The sequence below is a fragment of the Hakea prostrata genome, chromosome 11 (genome assembly GCF_041222555.1).
Source record: "Hakea prostrata isolate BN-2017 chromosome 11, UWA_Hpros_2, whole genome shotgun sequence".
In the NCBI taxonomy this organism is placed as follows: domain Eukaryota; kingdom Viridiplantae; phylum Streptophyta; class Magnoliopsida; order Proteales; family Proteaceae; genus Hakea; species Hakea prostrata.
In genome coordinates, this window is record NC_142610.1 from 9,373,501 (window position 1) to 9,393,116 (window position 19,616).

A 19,616-nucleotide genomic window follows, 5' to 3' on the forward strand; every position below is an offset into this window, starting at 1 on the left:
TCTACTATAATTTCTAGGCCAGCAACTTAAGGCATAACCTCCATAATATAGGGTACTAAATAGTTTAATCCTTCATGTCTTGATAAGAGGAAGGTGTAACCCTATAGCTTGAACGGAAAGTATTTTTGCAGAATAACTGCAGATAGGCAGCAAATGGTCTTGTATAGGTATTCCTGGTTTCTCTGAGAATATTCTCAAAAAATCATAAGAAGGTTGGATCTTTCTCTCTGGTTTTCCATGCTCTGGAACTATGTGATGAGATAGCAACTAATAGACCAGAACTAACATGGAGAAGAACGAAAAAAGGAGGAGGAGGAGGAAGAAGAGAGGCTGCATGAAAGGCACAGCTCTTTTGTAGTTCTCCCTCTCACAATTAATACTTATGTAAAGCATGGCCCAAAGGGCAGTTAGAAAGCCATAGTAGAAACTTTCCTAAAAGCAAGGTACTTAAAATAAAAAACTGCTGAAAAGAGAAAAAGGAAATATAACATAGCTAAGATAGTTACTGTTCATGTGAGCAGTGCTGTGAACCACTTGGTCAACACTTCTAAAGATATGGTCGGTATGTAATGAATTCTGTTGCTTGTTTATTGAGAAACCTTCTTGTATATAGCATAAACATGCATGACTTTATATTCAATTTGGAATTTACTGTAACTTATTGGATCTATTTGTTGTTTACCATCTTTTGTAATGTAGGTTTTTGATCTTTCAATTGTGAAGCCAAATGAATTTGTACAGTATGGATTGGCTTGCCTGGAAACGTTGGCTGCTCGTGGCGACAATTGTGCAAAAGATACTCGTTTAAGAATGAGAGTCATGGTATGTTTGCTCTGTTGCTTGATAGATTTTCATGTTTTGTTATTGAGATGAGTCTAGGACAACTTCCAAATCTATCTAGAAACTAAAACAGTTGACACAGTATCCCTTGTTAGTGTGCCTTTTTTTTGATGGGGGGGGGGGGGAGGGTACTCAGTCTAAGTATGCGGTAAACATAGTGCTCCTTGAAATGAACCTAAACTTAATTCTGCTATTGAGAAACTAGAATTGTGTTCCTGACAGCTGATTTGTTATCCCTTGTCACTGTATCTATTAACTCTTTAGTAAATAGCTGAACATAATTATGGATATATATGGTTGTGTTGTGACAAGATAACAACCTGGGGGGGGGGGTCATGTTAGTAAATTCCCAATGACAATTGGGTTCATTGAAGCTCATCTTTTTAAGAACCTGTGCTTATCGTGGATGTTTTAACCTAAGACATTCTAGATGGGGTTCCTTGGCATATGTTTTTTGCTGTTGATATTGTTTGGTAAATGCAACAACAGCAAGGATTAATGCCAAGTTGGAGTTATGGAGATCAACCTTGGAAGGTTTTAAGATAAATAAATGAAGATAGAGTGTATGATATGTTACTTTGGTTACATTATGACAGATAATGAATTAGTGTAATTTGATGAGAGGGACATTTTGCAAAGTGATTATTTTTTGTGTTTGTTCTTTTTTTTTAATGAAATTTTTGTGTTTGGTCTTTGATCATAATTAAAGAAAGTGATATAAAGGATGGTATTTCACATAGAATTAAAATGGGATCGTTGAAGTTTTTATTTTTCTTTGGGGGAGGGTTGTTGGGGATCACCTGATTAAAGTGTACTGTGATCATTGTATTCCTTTAAAACTTCTAAGGAAAATATTGGACACTAATGCGACCAATAATGATGTATGATGCAGAATATTGGGCAGTTAAAAAGTATCATGTAGATAAACTCAGTTAGTAAAAATGAGGATTTGAGATGGATGAATTGCAAAATTGAAAAGGCTATAGTTAGGATCATTCATCTTAGAGTTGGTTTTGTTGCAGCTCTGCTATATGAAAAGCTTAGAGAGGTGAGTCCAGGGTATTGTGTGATCAAAATATACCATTGAAGCTCAAAGGTTAATTCAGTAGTACTGTCATATGACTAGCTATGATGTTTGGTGTAGAGTGTTGGGTAGTTAATTACCAACATATAGATAAACTCAGTGTAATAAAAATGAGGATGCTAAGATGAATGAGTGGCAAACTTAGGAAGGATAAGGTAAGGAATAGACATATTAGAGTTGGTAGGGGAGTAGCTTGGATAAATGATAATCTACGAGAAAGTCAATTGAGGTGAGATGACTACGTTCAACAAAGGCCTTTAAATGCCTCTATATGGGAAAGTGATTTAATTCAGATAGAAGGAATTAGGAGAACTAGCGGCAGACCTAAGATAACCTTAATAGAAGTGGTGAGAAAGGATATGCATAGCTAGGCCTTGTATCTAGTATGGCCTCAAATGGAGCTGATTGGAAGGTAAAGATTCTTGTGGCCAACCAAGGCTTGTTGTTGTTGTTGTTGTTGTTGTTGTTGTTGTTATTGCTGTTTTTACTGTCTGCTACATGATAAGCTTGGAGAAAGTTGTTTGAGGTGGCATGACCATGTTCAAAGGACGCCTTTGGAGTGCTTCAATACAAAGGTGTAGGTTTATTTAGATTGGAGGAACTAAAAGAGCCATGGGTGGATGTAAGATGACCTTAGAAGAAGTGGTGAGAAAAGACATCTGAACTTTGACCTTGAATGAAATTCGAAAGTTGTTACAAACTTGGATAAGACTGAGTTGTTGTATCGTGTCTATAACTACAAAATAATTCCTGGGTTGCTTTTAGTTATTTGCTTGTTATAGGAAATGTTTTGAGATTGTTTCTTCGCAGGTTGCAGGGGGTGATGGTACAGTAGGCTGGGTTCTCGGGAGTCTCTCTCAACTCAACAAGGAAAACCGATTGCCAGTTCCTCCAACAGGAATCTTTCCACTTGGTACGGGCAATGACCTGTCAAGAAGTTTTGGTTGGGTAAGAATATAAGTTGCATGGACTATACTATTTGGTTATTGTTGTGTTCCTGTTTTGTTACCATATGGTTTGTCCTTCTCTTCAGGGTGGTTCATTTCCTTTTGCATGGAAATCAGCTGTCAAGAGATCGCTGTATAAGGCTGTTACAGGCCCAGGTTGCCGTCTTGATACGTACGTTCTCATTTCTTACACATTTGAGTTTCTTGCTACATTAGTATCACGGATGTGGGTTATACTTATGCTTTGTCTTCTATTTCTTTCCAGTGCACTGATCTTGAGAATACATACTACTATTCTATTTTACACAACAAGCATGTAATCCTCAAAATGTCTGTGGGTTTCTATGAGTTTTTGTGGTGATCCCTTTGATTTCTAAGGCTGAAATCAAAGGGAAGTGAAAATAAAAGTTAAAATTATCATTAGAACCCAGTCGGAATATATAGTGCGAGAGGTGAGATGTGAGAAGAAGAATGGTATGGAAGAGAAAGGTAAAAGAATAAGAAGGATTACATTCTGACCCTCAAATCTAATATATGAGCCAACGGAGGTAAACGGTTAAAAAAGTAAAAAGCATACGGTAGCATTATACACTAGAATATTAGATCATAATATTCAAAGTTGCCTTCACTCAAGCTCTTTCTCAAGCTAGTGAATAAATGTCATCCATTCCTGACTTGCACAAATGGGTACTGAACTGATGATGGGAAGAGCCATTTGTGAAGATATTTGTTGATAGATCGCCTCTCCTCAGAAAAGGAATGCATTTGTAGCTAGTGTCAATTCTTTTTCTAGTGAAATGTTGGTCCACCCCAATATGCTTTTACCTATCATGTTGAACAACTATAATGTACTTCTCGGACAACTCTACATTGATGTTATGTACATTGAATGGCATATCTACATTGACCTTTTTAGAAAGTGCATGTGCCAATGTGTTCTTTATACTCTAATTAGCTTAAATATAGAGTCCCACCTCAAACTACTTCTTAAAACCTTTCGAAAGTTGCACGAAAAAGTCCCAAGTTTCCTAGAAATTTCCCAAGTTTCCACCTAAGTTTCCCATTTCACTTGGTCAAAACATGAGTTTCCCTCGAATTTTTTCTATGCCTTGAACTACGAGTACCTCAGAATCCCAGCAGCTCGACTATTCCCAGACAACATGTGATAGAATTAAGAAGGTCAGGGGAAAGTTTAGACCAAAACCCTTTGGCAACTTTATCAACATCAAGCGACTCATCATCTTCTTCTTGATGGAGATAGAGACAACATCCACAATAACCCATACGAAATTAGAATACAAAGTTCTTGTTTTTCCAGTTGTGGATTTGGATCCTACTCTGGTGAGAAAATCAGTCCTTGAGGGCGCCGCTGCCCGAAAGGTCACCTTCACAAAGAAACCAGAAGCCTTAAACAACTCTCAAACTAGCAATTACAGAGAAAAGCAAGTGCCGATTACAACTGCTTGGATACCTTGTTGAAATCAGAATCTCTGATTAGCTTAAGAACAGATAAGAAGAAGAAAGAAGATTGAAGCTGAAGAGAAGAAGGAGAAGAGAGAGTCGCTGGTTATCTTCAGACAAGAGATCCTGTGATAGTGTGTGTAGTTCCTAATCGCAGGCTCTAACAATCTTACTGAAAATAGGACTTTAAACTTAACATAAACTACCATAGTGCCGCTGTTATCTTGGGGTAGATTTACAAGAGTAAAAGAGTAATAAGAAACTACCTAAAACATAACCTACAAGTTCAACAATTGTAATCTTCCGAGAGATAGACACCTGAAGTATTTTCATTTAGTAGGCTAGAGAAATAAACTTCCCATCTTTTCTTGATGACCTCATCATGTACTAGTACTTAACCATATTTATTTTTGATACATCTAACATGGATAGGATCTCTGTTCTTCCAGTCCCTTATTTTTTATCTGTCTTATCAATTGAACCGGTCTTGATAGACAAATATCCAACAAAATGTTAAGAGGTTAAGATATAAAGTTTTTTACAGATGCTCTGCTAGATTCTATTGTTTATAGGCTCCACTTGGTCTAGGAAATTGGGTTCTTGACAATAAAAGTACTCGTATCACATGAACAAACTATAAAAATAATTGTATTTCCAATTAGATTTCAGTTCTTTTTTCTTTTCTGTTAAATCAACAATTGGCATTGCCAAATATATTTGATGCTTAATTTGTCTTGCATTCTCTTTTTCATTCATCTCCATCTTTATACTTATTTAGAGAAGTATTGCTATTCAGTTTTCTCCTTCAGTTTGTCCATCTGATTGAGATCAACATACCAGTTCTTGTGAACATTAACTTCTATTGCAATGCAGTTGGCAGATTCTGGTCTCAATGCCGGCTGGAGAAAATATAAAGCTGCCTTACTCTCTGAAGTTTACGAAGGAAGGTAAACTTGATCAGGTTGGTAACATCAAAATTCGAGTTTATTTGCTTGCTTTATTGCTATCTAAGGTCTTCTCTAAGAATTTTATTTTGGTTGGTTAACTGCCAATTAAGGTGCCTGTTTGTTAGGTTTTTTATCTTTTTTTTGTTGGGGGGGGGGGGGGGTTGTGTGGATCATCCTTTATCTGTTTTGTTAACACAATTCAGTATTATATGGTAGCTTGCATTCTATGTTGGTAACAATTCATCATTATTGACAGCTTCCTTGTTGTTTTGGTTTGATATTTGACTTAAGAATGTTAGACTTTTATTTTATGCCATTTGATTGAAAGATCAAGGGCTGATTCTCCACTGTACTAGCTGTATCTTTTATTCTTTTCGGTTGACAGGGTCTGAGTTTCTTTTTTCATTTGATTTTTATTGTCTTAGCAAACTGTCCATACCCCTCTCCACCCCCCCAACCAACACCCGCTAAAAGAATAAGAATGGTAAAAGAGTAAAAGGGACTTTCAAAGTTATTCCAGTGTAGGAAATTGACTGGTTAAGTCTTTTGTGGAGTATTCATGTTTTTTAGCTTGTTATTTGATATTGCAGGTTTTATTTTGTGTATGATTGGGTAACCTGAATCATATTATAATAGGCTGTGTTTCTTGTCATGGTTACATGTAATGATGTTGGGAACTTTGGTTATATGTTTTGAAAGGTCAATCAGTAGTAAAGTTGGCCAGAAAAAGAAATAATGAAGCAAGAGAAGTAGCAGAAAGAAGGGAAAAAAAGTTGTTCAGGTTATGAATGGAAATTTGATAGAATTGGTACAAGGAAGAGTAATCCTACGTTTACTTTGAGTTGAAAAGCAAAGTCTTAGGAGAAATAAGAAAGTAGAACTGGAAACAAGGATCAAGTCTGTAGTTTTCATTTTGGGCTCCTTTTTGTTCTTTGGTAACGTCTTATGGTATATGCAATCAAAAGTAAAATATCTTCTTATGTGCCAAATCTGTTGAAAAGTTTTCTGAATTCAGACTCTGAGGTTAATGAGAACATAAAAGTTGGTATCATTCCCAGATTTCCACCAATTTCTGTATTTGCTTCTTTTTTTTTTCTCCATCTCTGCATGCATTTTTCATTCTTTACTTCAAAGCTGAATTTAAGCAGACTCCAAATTATTCACTGATATTATATAACTGTTGGTGACTGCATTAATTTTATGGCAGGATTTACTTGTCAAAGGGGAGTTGCCTGAAAAATGTACTTGTTTTGAAGGCATTTTCTATAACTATTTTAGCATAGGTATGTATTTTTATATTTAATAGAAGCTGTATATGTTTTTGTGTTAAGGGTTTAGATTGTTGCAACTTGCAATTGATAAGTACTTCAATATATGCTTTATAGTAAGATTAAGTAGTAAATAAGTAATTGTATTACATTTAGAGCTGCTTATCCTTGGTGACAAAATAATGGAATAATGTGGGAGTGTGGAAAAGGGAATTAAGTATTTACCTAATCTCTAACTGTCACTTGACAGGCTGAAATGCATATTTGTTTTTGTCAAACGAGAATGTCTGTTTGTGGGTTGTAATGATATTTTGATGGTTCACAGAATCAGAGGGTTTCATTCTGAACCTCAAACCATATTCTGGAGCATTACTTCTGAGGATTGGTTTTGGACTTTAAATTGTCCCCTCACCCCCCCTGGACCCCCCAACCCTCTAGACAAATTCTGGGTGGCTGAAATCGAGTGTTGACAGTTGCTCCCTGGGGGATTGTAGAAGATCAAGGGCAGGAGGTGTTTTTTGATATTATGGTGCCCAAGTTATATTCTCCCTGAGGAATTCCATGGTTGAGATAGTTAACTTTGAGGCAGAATTCCAAGTGCTCATCCTGGGTTTAGAGTGTGGTAGGCAACTCTTGTTGATCAAAATTTTGGATCAAATGTGACCGTGGCAGTGTCTATTTTTTTCCCCCAGTAATAATGTTCTTGGATCATTCGCCAGTGTTTGAGTAGCGTGTAGACATCCCTTGATTCTACTGAGTAGAAACTAGAAAAATCACTTAGCTATTGTGAAGCCAGTTCTATTGGTGATGTTTCGGCTAATTCAGGAGCTTGACTTCATAATATGTCTTTAATGATGATCTTTCCTCCAATGGTTCAGGATGGTTTATTGATGGAAGCTCATTGTTGACTGATATTCCTGTTACTCCTCTCGTGCTTAGATTGTTTATCTGTCTGGAGTGCTAAATTTTGAGTGATAAAGAGGAACAAAGAGCCAAAAATGGGGAACAAAATAGTGGAAACCACTGAAACTAGGTCAGGCGGCCCCTGTGGAAACTCGAGCTTTTAATTAAAAAAAGGATCATTTCAATCCAACTGATTGGTATGAAGGTTTCGGCCTGCTAGCTGAAGCGTTAGCACAGCCGTTTTCTTGCTCACCTTGCCTGACCATTGTGTCAATTTCCCTAGTTTCGTCTCGATTTACCAACAACAACAACAACAACAACAACAACACGACAAGCCTTATCCCAACTAAATGTGGTCGGCTACGTGGATTCTTGCCTTCCAATCAGTTCTATTTGAGGCCATGCTAGATACAAGGCCTAAGCTCTGCATATCCTTTCTCACCACTTCTCTTAAGGTTATCTTAGGTCTACCCTAGCTCTTCTAGTTCCTTCAATTTGGATTATATCACTTCTCTGTACAGGGGCATTTTTAGGTCTATTGAACGTGGCCATGCCACCTCAAACGACTTTCTCAAAGCTTGGCACTTATGGGAGCAACTCCCAGACCAACTCTAATATGATCATTTCTTATTCTATCCTTCTTAGTTTTGCCACTCATCCATCTTGGCATCCTCATTTATGCTACTTTGAGTTTATCTATAGGATTATTTTTAATAGCCTACATCATAGTTGGTCAAACGACGGTCCTATAATTGGGAAACATCATCCTTTATATTACCTCTTTTATTTATCATTGAACCTAGAAACCTAAAATAATCACTCTGAGGAATCTCCTTATCGTCAAGTTTCACCACCTCATCGTCTGCCCAATCATGACTGAAGTTACAAACTCGATATTCTGTCTTTGTTTTACTTTGTTTAAAGCCTCTTGATTCCAAAGCAGCTCTCCATAATTCTAACTTGGTATTATTCCCTACTTGAGTCTCATCTATTAATACAATATCATTAGCAAAAAAACATACACCAAGGGAACTCGTCTTGAATGTCTTTGATTAATTCATCCATTACGAGTGCAAATAAATATGGGCTTAACGTTGATCCTTGATGTAGCCCAACTGTAATTGGGAATTTATTATTTCGTCTCGATTTACCAAAAAACTGTAATTTTGACCGAAATTTTGGCCTCCGTTGAAATTTGAATCATGGTTCCTATAGAACCTATTATTAATGTACCCTATAGGGGCATATGGATAAGTGGATGGAAAAGGGTTTTCCATGTGATGGGAAATGGAAACTGTAAGCACCCGATGAGGTTTTTTAATAAGTGAATCTAGAAACTTGTAAAAACTCAGATAATAAGAAGATGATGAAGTTTTTCTATCTTACTTCTCAATTTTGCTAAATGCAGACTTTATATTCAAATTGTAAACTAACTACATTTTTTTACCAGGTATCCTGTCGTTACATTTTTTTTTGCTCTGATACCACCTCTGTCACGACCCCAGTTTTCCCATGCTTGGTGGGGCCCACATTATGGACTTTTAACTAGGGCACGTGATAGTTCCTTCCTTTATCAACCTGTTTATAACTACAAAAACCAAATGCTAAACTAAACATTCTCAAGAACAAACAAACAACCTGTTTGATAGTTTGACTCATAAACATATGTACACAGTCTAACGTCCTGTTAGGTTTACATTTGACATTTCCACAGTGTCTAGTGAAATACATACAGTCTCAAAGAAATATATACATTCACAGTTCAGTTAAACCAACATCAGTTGCAACAAAAGAAAAATGTTTCCATCTTCAACTTTAAAGGTACTGTCAGGTGGCAGCACCCTTGCCCTTATCACGTATCTGAGAACCTGTCAACATTTTCAATAGTGAGCTTTGCGGCCCAGTAAGCAATATAGACCAACCATGTAAGTAAGTCAGGCAATTCATCATATATCAATCATCACATCACTGTCATATAACATCATGTAGTCCAATTTCCTTTTCATTTTCTTTGGACTGGTCTAATCTGTTAGCCTGAAAATCTTGTAATGAATTAGCTTTCCCTGCACTTGTTTCTTGCGTGTTAGACATGTTAAATCAGCATTCTCATCCTCATGTTCAATGTTCTGTAACATGGTTACCTACTCATTAACAACTTAGTTTCTCTCTGAATCCATAATTGTATCCAAAAATTTCAAAACTACTTCCCCTTGGTTATGATAAGACTTTGGCATATTATTCTCTCTTTTAATTGGCTCATTTAATATCAAAATTACACATTTGACATCTTTAGTTCTACCAAGTACTAATAAAATATTTTTCAGTATTCTGTAATTAATAATTTATAATTTGCTATTACAGGAATGGATGCACAAGTTGCTTATGGGTTTCACAATTTACGTAATGAGAAACCATACCTTGCAAATAGTGCTATAGCGAATAAGGTACCTTTATTTGTTTTGTAGTTTTCTCCATTTGCTTCTGTCATTGCTCCCAAAATATTTAAGGCTGTTGTTCCTGTCCATGTTGCAATCAGGGTGAGAAATCACTTGACGGCATCAGGTTATGTTATTGGGCCTAATCCATTTAACATGTGCAAATACATGCTTCCCAAATACAAGATTTTAAAATAAAATAAAATAGATAAAAATATAATTCTGTTTAGAATGCGAACTCAGTTGTTGGACTCTCTTATGTATCAGTGGCATCAATACAAAGTTTTAGCCATTATCTCACAGAAAGTATGTCTTCATCTTTAGGAAGGCCACCTACTGCTACTTAATCACCCCCCCCCCAAGTTAACCTGGTGCTTGTTGTTGTACCAGGGGCTGTTACACCAGGTGCTAAAGCATGGGTATTTTGTATCCATTGAGCAAAGACAGGTTGTAATTGTATAGGGTATTTGAAAGCATATCTTGAGGACGCCCTAAAGCGCTCATGGTATCATTAGGAATATAAAAACCAAAACTGTGAAAGCCTAGAAATATACATGCCCAGTTAAGATGTGATATGATTGCATCACGATGCCTGAGGACATGATCTAATAGATCATTGTATCTGGTAGTTGGATCATAGTCTTTCCCATAAAAAAGGCTGCATGTGCAGCAGCACCAACTATGAGAAATCCACCAATTACATGTGATGTGTGAACAATGAAAGTTGTGTACCATAGTTGGTAGCTAGATTTGGTAAGGGGTATTGAATACATATTATGAGCTACAACAATAGTTAAAGAGCCTAACATAACTAGGTTAAGAGATAATTGAGCATGCCATGACATTGATGACCGGTCGGAGCCTGCGTGTTCCATAGTGGTTAGGACATTTATGGACTTGTTCTAGGGCCATGTTATATATATATATAAGGTACAATTGTCGACTAGATTAAGAAGTTGGGTGAAAAGGTGGTTGCAAAAGTCATATTTCAATTCCTCTATGATCAATGATCAGTGACAAAAAAGAAGACCTATTAAGCTTATGCATCTATTGATATTAACAAAGCTCTCTCAATCAGTCCCCCTTTTGTTTTACTTTATTTATTTATTTTTGGAACTTAATATTTCATATCAAAATACTTATTTATCAGTTTGTGCACTTACAATCTGAAGAAATTGTTGAAGTTGCTTATAATTAATTGAATCGTTAGCTACTTCTTTGGGTAGACTAGACAGTTTAAGATTATAGCATATATCTCAGACTTATAAAATAGGGAGCATTTTTTGGGTGGCTTATTGCGTGCTAAAGCAAAGTTTCAGATTTGGTCTATTAATTATTTGAGCTATTATGGTCAATGGGTTTTTTTCTTCTGATAAAATTTCATTGTCCGTATGCATATCCATCTCTGTTAATATTAGAATGTTGTCTTCAATGCTAAGTATATACAATTAGACTGTGTTTGGAAAACAATCTAGGTTATTATTGATTTGTAGTCCATCATATGTGGGGACTAATGATCAGCTTGCAGAGTGCTTATATTCTTCTTGCACTGCTTTTCATTAACTCATTGTTAGTTTGGATGGGTGAACAAGTTAACTATGGAAGTAGTCTGCAAATAAATTTTTGTAGGTGGACACTAACTGTGTAGTTAGATTTACATTTATTCTTTCCTTAGTATCATTATGTGCAGAATTTTTTCATAGTTGTAATGTAGTATTGAACAAAGGGTGCTTTAGTTCTTTATGTTAATATAATTTGTGAATATAGTAAGGTGGATAAAATTGTCCCAGGTGAATCAAAAGGAAAAGTCCATTCTTATCGGGAGACTTGGTGTGGGATGGTGATGTTGTAGTAGCCATTAAGAATATGAAAGCTGGTTTCAAGACATGGCAAAGGCCCAAGGATGTGGAGGACCTACAAATGTATAAGTTTGATAAAACTAAAACTAAGAAAATTGTGGGGAAAGCAAGGGAGACAAAAATATGAAGATCTATATAATAAGTGAAACACAAAGATGGGAAAAAAGTTTATAAGATAGCTAAAATGAATGATAGGAAGAGTAGAGATCTTGACCATGTTAGATGTATTAAAAGTGAAGATGGTAAAGTACCGATATGTTATGTGGACATCAAGAAGAGATGATTATTTCATTAGCCTACTAAGTCAACATACTTAGGATATTTGTATCTCGTAAGATTACACTATCCACCATGGAACTAGTTCCAGAGCATATATATGGAGAATTACGATGTTCAAAGTAAAAGAAGCTCAATAGAGGATGACAGTAAGCAAGTTACAAGTTCAGAATGAATCCCAATAGAAGTATGGAATAACTTGGCTAACCAAGTTATTTAATAAGATTATCATCACAAGGAAGCTGCTAGATTAGTGGAGGAGAAAATTTGTGTTCCCAATCTACAAAAATAAATGGGATATTTAAAGCCACAATAACTATAGGGGCATACAATGGATGTATCATACTATGAAGCTATGTAAGAGAGTAATTGAAACCCATTTGAGATGAGAAACTACATTTATGGGGAAGCAATTTGGTTTTATGCCAAGAAGATCCACAACAGAAGCTATTTAACTTATTAGGAGACCTATGGAAAGGTATATATGTAATAACCCTACCAAATCCAAACACACTACTAGGATGTAGGACCCTAACCTTGAAGGATCAAATGTTGGTAAGCTATGGTTTGTTTGGGTGGACGGCAGTTTAGTGGAATCCGGATTCCAGTAAGATGGTGAAGTGGACCTCGCTGAGGTAGCCATAGTGGAATCCAAGAGGAGGAAAGGAACCAACTTAGAGGGTTTAGGAAGGTGGATTGCCTACTTCCAAGGAATAAGCATCACAAAGACAAAGGGTTATGTAATATGACATACTTAGATATTTTGTCAACTACAGTATGACCATAGAACTAAATTTTCCTTTTGTTTGATGGCTGGAATTTTGCCGAAATATGGTACAAGTTTGCACCATATTTTGATGCCCAATATATATATATATATATATATATATATATATATGGTGTGCTTTAGGTGTTCTTCTTTTTTTTTGCTTGGCTTTTTGGTCTACAACTTAATTTGAGGCCAATAAAGACAATGGAAGTGTTATTTTTACTTAAAACCTAACCCAAAATGGTGTTCTTTATAGGCACATGCCTGGCTGTATGCGGGTGAAACTAGATATTTGGGACATTCATTTTTACAAATGTAAGTATGGATGTTATGCAAGAGAACATTACAATTTTCATTAAAATGCAACCAAAAATAAAAGAGTAAAATAGAATTCAATATACAAGTAGAAGTGTAGAACTCAATTTTCGGTTAAAACTACGACAAATGATGTATCCAATAAATGCATGAATTAGTGAATTACAATGAATGAACGAATAAGATACATCATCCAAGATATCCAAAGTCCACAATAACAAATATAGACAATGAATGAGACCCAGTCTAATCTAATAAAAGTTGTTGTGTCATGCTACATCCCTTAGGTCATGGAGGAGTACTTAGAATACTGGACATAAGTAGGCCTTGACATTGTACATATTAAGTTATCCATGTAGTCTGTCACTGCCTTCTGTACATAGCATTGTCAACATAAAGTAGATATCCTACCCTAGGGATTGTGTTGTATGGCCATGAATTGCAACCTAGTCGTGGAACTGGTATAATAGGTTATGTTGGTCCGATGGATATCTGAAGATGGAGTCCACAAATGATGCACCTGATCCATCCCCATTACCATATATGCTACTAGATTCAATAGAGAAACCACCATATCCATATGCATAGCCATAAGCCCCCGTATGGTACAACCCATAGAAAAAAATTCGAGGGAAACTCAAGTTTCAACTAGGTGAAAATGGGAAACCTAGGTGGGAAACTGGAAAATTTCGAGGAAACTTAGGACTTTTTTGTGCAAGTTTCGACATGAAATTTTGATAGGTTTTAGGGAGTATTTTAGGGTGGGACTTTGCATTTAAGCTAATTAGAGTATAAAGAACACATTGGCTGTATTTTGCTAAAAAAGTCAATGTAGATATGTCATTTAATGTACATAACATCAACGTAGAGTTGTTCGAGAAGTACACTATAAACTTAACTACTTAAGTACATAACATTCAATATATAATTTCTAACTTCAAAACATCAAATACAAAGTAACTGACAATAAAAGGAAAGTACACTTGAGTGCCAAGAGGAGTGCCTCGGTGGATCCATCCTGTGAGCTAAGTAGTATTATGCCTGTAACATCCTCTCCTCCAACCAACGAACACAGACATCCCATGACATTTTATGCCTATGGTTGTCAAGGTAATCAAAAATTGTAACTTTATAAGTCTGTTCATCAACATGCCTAAGATAACCAGTCTAAGGGAATACACAATTTAGATAGGGAAGTCCTAATGGAGGGGGTATTTGGGGAAACATGAAAGAAACAAAAAAATTGAAAATATGGGAAAGCTACAAAACTTGCAAGAAAAAGTCCTAGGTTTCCACAAAATTTTTCAAGTTTCCACGAAATTTTCCATGTTTCCCATGAAATTTGGGAAATTTTTTCTCTTATGAACCAAGCTGGTCTAGCTGGGTTGAACTAGGTTTCGAGGTTTTGACAAGTTTTGACAAAATTTCGATGGTTTCAATTGAAACTTGGGATTTTTTTCGGTCCCCTAATTTTTCGTTTCGAGGTTCCCAAAATGGAAAATTTCAGTTGAAATTTCGCAAGTTTCGACTGAATTTTGTTCTATGGTACAACCCCTTGGAATTTTCATAATTTTGGCGAAATTGCACTGAAATTTTCAAGATTTCGAAAAAATTACCCCAAAATTTTGACGAAATATCTTAGTTTTGATTTCAATTGCCATTTTGTTTCAGCCAGCTGGAAATTTTAGAAATTTATGCAAAATTTAGTACCATGACGACACTGTCCCTCTTTAAGTTATATTCCATGGCTGAATCGATGTCGACTGCGGATATTCTACAAGTTCAAATGTGTTGTTTTTTCCTCATGTTTCTATGATCATCTGCGGATGTTGGAGATCGCTATGAAATGAGTTTCGATCCACTAGTTAGATAAGAACTGCTGCATGGATATCGAGTATCTACTACCTTCTATACTTAATTCTGATTGCTTCTATGAGGTCAAAGTAGTTGCAACTTGCATCCCCTTCTCAAGTTAATTACTAAATTGCCATTATCTTGACTTGGGGGGGGGGGGGGGGGGGGGGGGGGCCGGGCGGCCCCCCCCCCCCCCCGCGGTGAACGGTGACGAATTTGGAACCCGTTTGGGATATCCTTTGTCATTGTTTTGTGAGATTGAAGATATATCAAGTTTTATAGATAAGCTAGGTTCTTCTTGAGATTTTGGATTATAAAACTAAATGAATTAAAAGCTAACGATTAAGATTAAGACTTGGGGTTTCTTAGACTTTTAGAGGTTTAATAATAAAACTAAATGAAATTTGAAAATAAAAATCAAAACTTTTATCCTAAGATCTGTGTCAGGCTACACCAAAATTAAGCATTGACAACCACCTACATGGTCCATGGTAATCCATACTAGCTTTTACCTACCTACTTGGTTCGTAGTAACCTATACTACCTATACCTGCCAACTTGGTCCATAGTAACCTACATTGCCTTCTACCTACCTACTTGATCAATAGTAACCCAGATTACCTTTTACTTGTCTACTTGGTCCAAAGTAGCCCATATGGTTTTTTACCAATTTACTTGGTCTGTAGTAACCCATACTGTCCTTTACCTACCTGCTTTGTCCATAGTAACCCATACTGCCTTTTACCTACCCACTTGGTCTTTAGTAACCCATATAGCCCCTTTACCTACTTGTGCAAACATTGGAGCTGCATATTTTACCTTCTTTAGTGGAGATTCCTATAAATCCTACCTACTACTGGCATTATTTCGATAATGGCTTTGATATTATTGTTGTTGCTATGCTACCACCTATCATTCTCATTGTTGGATGGTTTATTTGACATGAATATTGTTAATTATATCTTGGATGAAGTTCTCCTAGTGTTTATCAATGCCTACTATTGCTACTTGTACTGAAAATCGATGAAGTTTTCTTAATATATGTTCTTGTTGTTCCAAGCTGGAGATTTGATATGCTTACTCCAACTTGAGGAGGAGTGTTAATGAATAAGTACTGCAAAGGGCAATGACCCTTGTGTACCATGGGGGTTCATATGGGTCATGCACATGCTCTCCATTCCCTTTATTAGTTGCTTTATGTTATTAGTTTGTTTCTTTTTTGGTCTTGCTGCTTGGATGTCAAGCAAGTTTTGTTTAAGATTGCAATATTTGTTTCTTTTTCAATACTTGTAATCTGATTGGAAGATATTTGAAGATCTTTCTAATTTGGAAGCTTATCTAGTCCGAAAACTTTCAGCTATATAATATACTACCAAGGGGGGAGAGCTTTATCTTGCACAGCTTTCCATTCCCTCCTCCACAACTTCTCTTTTCCTTCAATTCCTTGTTATTCTAAGTTTAATTTTGCTACATTCATAATTTCCCCCCCCCCCCTTTCTAGCAAAAATTCAGAGCCTTACAATGCACATTATGTAGACACCTAACCCAAACATATATGGATAATACATAATTCATAAATACTTTACTATGCTACTTTTCAATGTCTTTACTCCCAATTCCAACGGTACAATACTATTAGTATGTGACTGCATAATGAGTTCTCCTGGATTCTCTAAATATGAGATTACACTAGGCTTCTCAAAATTTTAAAATTTTGATCAAGTTATTCGAGACTGTGCATGTTTTTGTTGGTAGAATGGCTTATTGATCAATGATCTCAAGCCCTCTATTTATAATTAAGTGGAAAGTACACTATCATAAGGAATATAATTTTACATGAATACAAACTCTAATTGAACTCCTAGTAGAATCCAACACTCCCCCTTAAGTTGAGGCATAGATATTAGTTATGCCCAACTTGCCTATAATAGGAAGGAAATCTCTTTCTTTTAAACCCTTAGTGAAAACATCTGCTACTTGGTCTCCAGATCTTACAAAAGGCATGTAGATAAGCCCTTGTTCCAACTTTCATTTGACAAAAAACCTGTCATTTCAATGTGCTTAGTTCGATCATACTGCACCGGATTATTAGCAATACTAATAGCAGCCTTGTTGTCACAATATAACATTATAGGGTTTGGAACTTGGACTCCAATATCTTGCAGCAAGCCTTTCAACCATGGTAGCTCACAAACTCCACGAACCATAGTTATATATTCAGCTTCGGTACTAGATAGAGCTACCACATTCTGTTTCTTACTTCTCCAAGTAACTAGATTACCTCCAACAAAGGTACAATAACCTGAAATTGACTTCTTGTCTAGAGATCCAGCCTAGTCTGCATCAGTGTATGCTTCTACTTTTAGATTATCAGTGGGTGACAAAAGTATTCCTTTTCCAGGAGTTCCCTTCAAATACTATAGTATTCTGGTAACAACCTTTATATGAGCTAAATATGGATCATGCATGAATTGGCTCACTATCCCTACAACATAAGCGATGTCTGGCCTGGTGTGGGACAAGTAAATAAGCTTCCCTACCAGCCTTTGGTATCTTACTTTGTCCACTGGTTCTCCCTCTTTTTCTTTATGTTTAACTCCAGCTTCAATAGGGGTATCAACTGCTTTACACCCCAACATTCCCACTTCTGATAATAAATCTAGGACATACTTTCTTTGGGATAGGAATATACCTTTCTTTGATCGAGCCACCTCAATCCCTAAAAATATTGTAACTTTCCTAGATCTTTAATTTCAAACTCTTTACCAAGAAAGTCCTTCAACTTTTGAATTTCTTCACTATCATTCCTTGTGATGACAATATCGTCTACATAGACAATGAGAAGTGTGATGTTAGTACCTGACTTCTTGACAAATAGTGTATGATCAGCATTGCTTTGCTTGTACCTAATAGAAGTCATTGCCTTCAGGAGGCGTCCAAACAAGCATCTAGGAGATTGTTTTAACCCATAAATTGACCCCTTCATCCGAAAAACTTTCCCTGCAGTATTGTCATAGTAGAAACCATGTGGGATTTCCATATAAACTTCTTCCGCTAACTCCCATGTAAGAAGGCATTATTTACGTCTAGTTGGTGCAAGTTCCAGTCTTTGTTCACAGCTATAGACAACAGAACTCTGATAGTGTTTAGTTTTGCAACAAGGGCAAAAATCTCCTGATAATCAATCCCATAGGTCTGGGTAAACCCCTTTGCAACAAGTCTAGCTTTCAACTTGTTGACTGATCCATCCATATTTTGTTTAACCACAAATTCCCATTTGTAGCCCACTGGTTTTTTTTCTGGAGGAAGTGTAACTAGCTCCCAAGTCTTAATTTTCTTCATTGCCTGCATTTTCTCTACCATAGCTGCCTTCCATCTCTTATCAGCATAGGCTTCCTGGCAACTTTTAGTAACAGATACAAATGACAAAGAGGATATAAAAGCACGGTAGGAGTCAGACAAAGAGTTATAAGAAATATATTTAGCAATGGGATGTTGAGTACAAGATCTGACTCCTTTTCTAACAGTAATAGGAAGATCGAAGAAGATACCTTAAAGGGAATAGTAGAATCTAATTATGGAGCAGGAGACTGAAGTGGTAACGTATCACCTTTCTCCACCTGCTTTAGCCAGTTGTAATTCTTCCTCTGATAAGTCTGCACCTCTTTATTCTGGTCAATATGGTTTTGAAAGACCTCAACAGTTTGTCTCACAGGAGTGGTCTCCCCTTGGCTAGGTTCTTAACATGGTTAGAAAAGGAAGAGGGACGATTAGAGTCCTCAGGTATACTGGCGGAAGTCTCCCCCTGGTCTGGAAACTCTTTTGGGACTCTTAAGTTGTGTTGGTGTGTGATAGGAAGATCTAGAGTCGGAAAGAACACCTCTCCTCTAGGACTCTCCCCCTGGAGAGGTGTGTAGTAAGGGCAATACTCATTAAAAATTACATCCATGGATACAATGGTTTTCCTGGAAAGAGGATGATAACATTTGTACCCTTTCTAAGTAGCAGAATACCCAAAAAAATGCAACGTAAGCAGCAGGGAGCCAGCATACTCTGGTGGGCGGTGGTTCTAGCATAACACACACATCTAAAAATCTTTGGGTGAATAATAAAAGAAGAGGCCACCCTGGAGAATCTCATTAGGACATTTAAAACAAAGTATCCTACTGGGCATCCTATTCATAAGGTAAGAAGCAATGAGTATAGCATCACTCTAGTATTGGTCAGGTACATTCATAGCAATCATAATGGAACGGGCTATCTCTAAGAGATGCTGATTCTTCCTTTCGCCTACCCATTTTGGGCAGCCGTATCAACGCAACTGGTCTGGTGTATTATGCCAGAGTAGATTGTATCTTTGAAATTCACCATCAATATACTCTGTGCCATTATCACTGCGAAGGATCTTCCAGTGGCATTGAACTGAGTTTTAATCATATTATAAAAATCACGAAAACATCGAAAAACCTCATTTTTTTGTTTTAAAAGATAAATCCGTGTAGAACGAGAGTGACAATCAATAAAAGTAACAAAGTACCTATGGCTAGTATAGACACACGTCGGCAGGGACCCCACACATCAATATGAATTAGCATAAAAGGAATAGTTTTTCTATTATGAAGAGAAGGCAAATAACTAGAATGAGTCTGCTTCGTAAA

At 36.5% G+C, this 19,616-nt stretch overlaps 1 protein-coding gene across 1 annotated transcript in view; it reads left to right on the plus strand.

The window, feature by feature from the left end:
* The window catches only part of LOC148999973 (diacylglycerol kinase 4-like), a 58,827-nt gene that overhangs the window by 8,039 nt on the left and 31,172 nt on the right, over positions 1-19,616 (plus strand). Inside the window, exons 2-7 of the mRNA XM_089140582.1 lie at positions 700-822; positions 2,735-2,872; positions 2,958-3,043; positions 5,206-5,293; positions 6,487-6,562; positions 9,812-9,894. Of these exons, the coding sequence (XP_088996708.1) occupies positions 700-822; positions 2,735-2,872; positions 2,958-3,043; positions 5,206-5,293; positions 6,487-6,562; positions 9,812-9,894 (594 nt within the window). The remainder of the gene's footprint in view (positions 1-699; positions 823-2,734; positions 2,873-2,957; positions 3,044-5,205; positions 5,294-6,486; positions 6,563-9,811; positions 9,895-19,616) is intronic.